At 39.5% G+C, this 2,175-nt stretch overlaps 1 protein-coding gene across 3 annotated transcripts in view; it reads right to left on the minus strand.

Moving 5' to 3' along the window:
• LOC123772795 (glucose dehydrogenase [FAD, quinone]) overlaps positions 1-2,175 on the minus strand; it is a 14,699-nt gene continuing 12,524 nt past the window's right edge. For all 3 annotated transcript variants that reach the window (XM_069303509.1, XM_069303508.1, XM_069303510.1), the window contains one exon: positions 1-1,374. In XM_069303509.1, coding sequence (XP_069159610.1) covers positions 1,236-1,374 — 139 coding nt within the window. In that variant the 3' untranslated portion in view covers positions 1-1,235. The remainder of the gene's footprint in view (positions 1,375-2,175) is intronic.

A 2,175-nucleotide genomic window follows, 5' to 3' on the forward strand; every position in this document is an offset into this window, starting at 1 on the left:
TTTAAACATGAACAAGTTTAATGAATAAAGTTGCATGAACAAATTTAATAATCAAAATTGCATGAACAAGTTTAATGAGCAAAGTAGCATGAACACGTCTAATGAAAAAGTTTAATGAGTAATTTTAATGGTCAAAGTTTTATAAATATCTTTATTGGACAATGTTCCATAAACATCTTTAATGACCAAAGTTGAATGAACATGTTTAATGTACAAGTTTTATGAAAAAAGTTGCATGAAGAAGTTTAATGAACAAAGTTGCATGAACAAGTTTAATGAACAAAGTTCCACGAACAGAGTTTAAGTTTTCCAAATAACTTAAGTTTGAAATTTGTTGTGAAGAATTTGGTGTTCTGGAGCTGTAGTTGCCATTGTATTAGTAACATGAGATGTACATACAGATGATTTATTTCTAGGCACAACTAACATATATCAGAAGTTGTATATTTTGATGTTGTAATAGTTGTAGTTGCAGAATAGGTAGTAATAATGTACCAAAGTAGGATCAATATTGTTGTTGCAGCAAGATGAGGTGTAAGTGTTTCAGTAACGTGTTTGTAGAAATTAATAATGAAGGCAGATAGTTTGGTGATTAACATTTGCACATTAAACCAACAGCACAACACACAGTGCAGGAACAAGACTGGATTAAACTTTGTATACAAAACAGATACAGCGGAAAACTGACTAGAAGATCTGGACCTCTCAGCGGCAAGCCTGTGATAATAATCCCCAAATAATATTAAATTTTGACACCAGGTTATCACTGCTATCTATATGTATTATTCTTTTCTGGGAACCAACCACGCCTTTATATACATCTGTCAGCCTCAAGTTGTCTTTCCACAGAATCATATTAATATTTGAAGCAAGGATATTCGCTTGAAAATGATGTTATTCCTGGTAACAGTACATGGCTCTCTTATGACAATTTACCATATACGATTGTAGGTCATTTAGCTTCTGTGCATATGTGAACATCAGGCTGGGAAGCAGGTGCCAATGAGTGCGAGAATAACTGTCAGTAAGCCTATATATATAATCCAGAGTGATAACCAGGTTCTTTCTCTATTAATATACAGCTTAGATTGCACAGGTTGCACAAATCGGCAGGTCACATAAAGTCACATCAGTCAACATAGAGACACGAGTTATAACTATCAAGCAGGCGTCCACATGACCAGATTCACTTAGCACCATCCATAAATATCATAATGAATAACAATAGCAGTTGTTCACGTTGCTCCCCAGTCCTGTTTGATCATCGCGGAGGCTTTCTCAGCGATCATGATGACAGGGGCGTTAGTGTTGCCTGAGACCACTACCGGCATCACTGAAGCGTCCACCACCCGCACACCCCCAGCGCCTCGGACTCTGCAGGAGAGGCCACAGTCTCACATTATGGCGGGGAGATTCAAAGAGCAGAGAGAAAAGTGTCCCCAAGGTCCTCCTCTATGAGCCTTGCGGACAGGCTCATAGAGGAGAGGGAAAGTTGCACATCCTAGCGCACAGGCTCAGAGAAGAGAGGAAGCGTCTTGCATCCTGATGAGCAGACTCAGAAAAATATGCCTGTACCATACATGCTACATTTTAATTTACAATTAGATGATCTGCATGAAAACACCGAATTACATCATTAAATCACCCATATGTGAGCCAAATATATTTCAAAATATGAAATGGTTCCATAATAGGCTGTGAGGTTAACACACCAACACAGTACCTATTACAAATTCCGAGACTAGCGATAACGAGCGTCAAAGCTTAAGGACCTCAGTCACGAGCGCCCTTGCAGACGTTTGGGCATGAATGCCAAGGTTTTCTTCAGCAAGGACTTTGTCTTGAACATTTCTATGTAGTAACACCTGGTGGAGCATACCGACTAGGTCACACTTTCTACCTAGCGTCTTTGTGTTTAGTTGTTGACTATCATGCTACCCGTCAAGTCAATTTACTTCTTGTGCAACTTTCCGCTCTTGCAGCTGTACAAAAATGAGCAACGACATTGTGTTTGGTTCCCCAAATCTGTTTGGATAGGCAGACGATGAGTCACAATAACGTGGCTAAAGATATGTTGACCAGACCACACACTAGAAAATGAAGGGACGACGACGTTTCGGTCCGTCCAGGACCATTATCAAGCCGATTGTCCAGGACAGACCGAAATGTCGTCGT

This window comes from Procambarus clarkii, chromosome 50 (genome assembly GCF_040958095.1).
Source record: "Procambarus clarkii isolate CNS0578487 chromosome 50, FALCON_Pclarkii_2.0, whole genome shotgun sequence".
Lineage (NCBI taxonomy): Eukaryota > Metazoa > Arthropoda > Malacostraca > Decapoda > Cambaridae > Procambarus > Procambarus clarkii.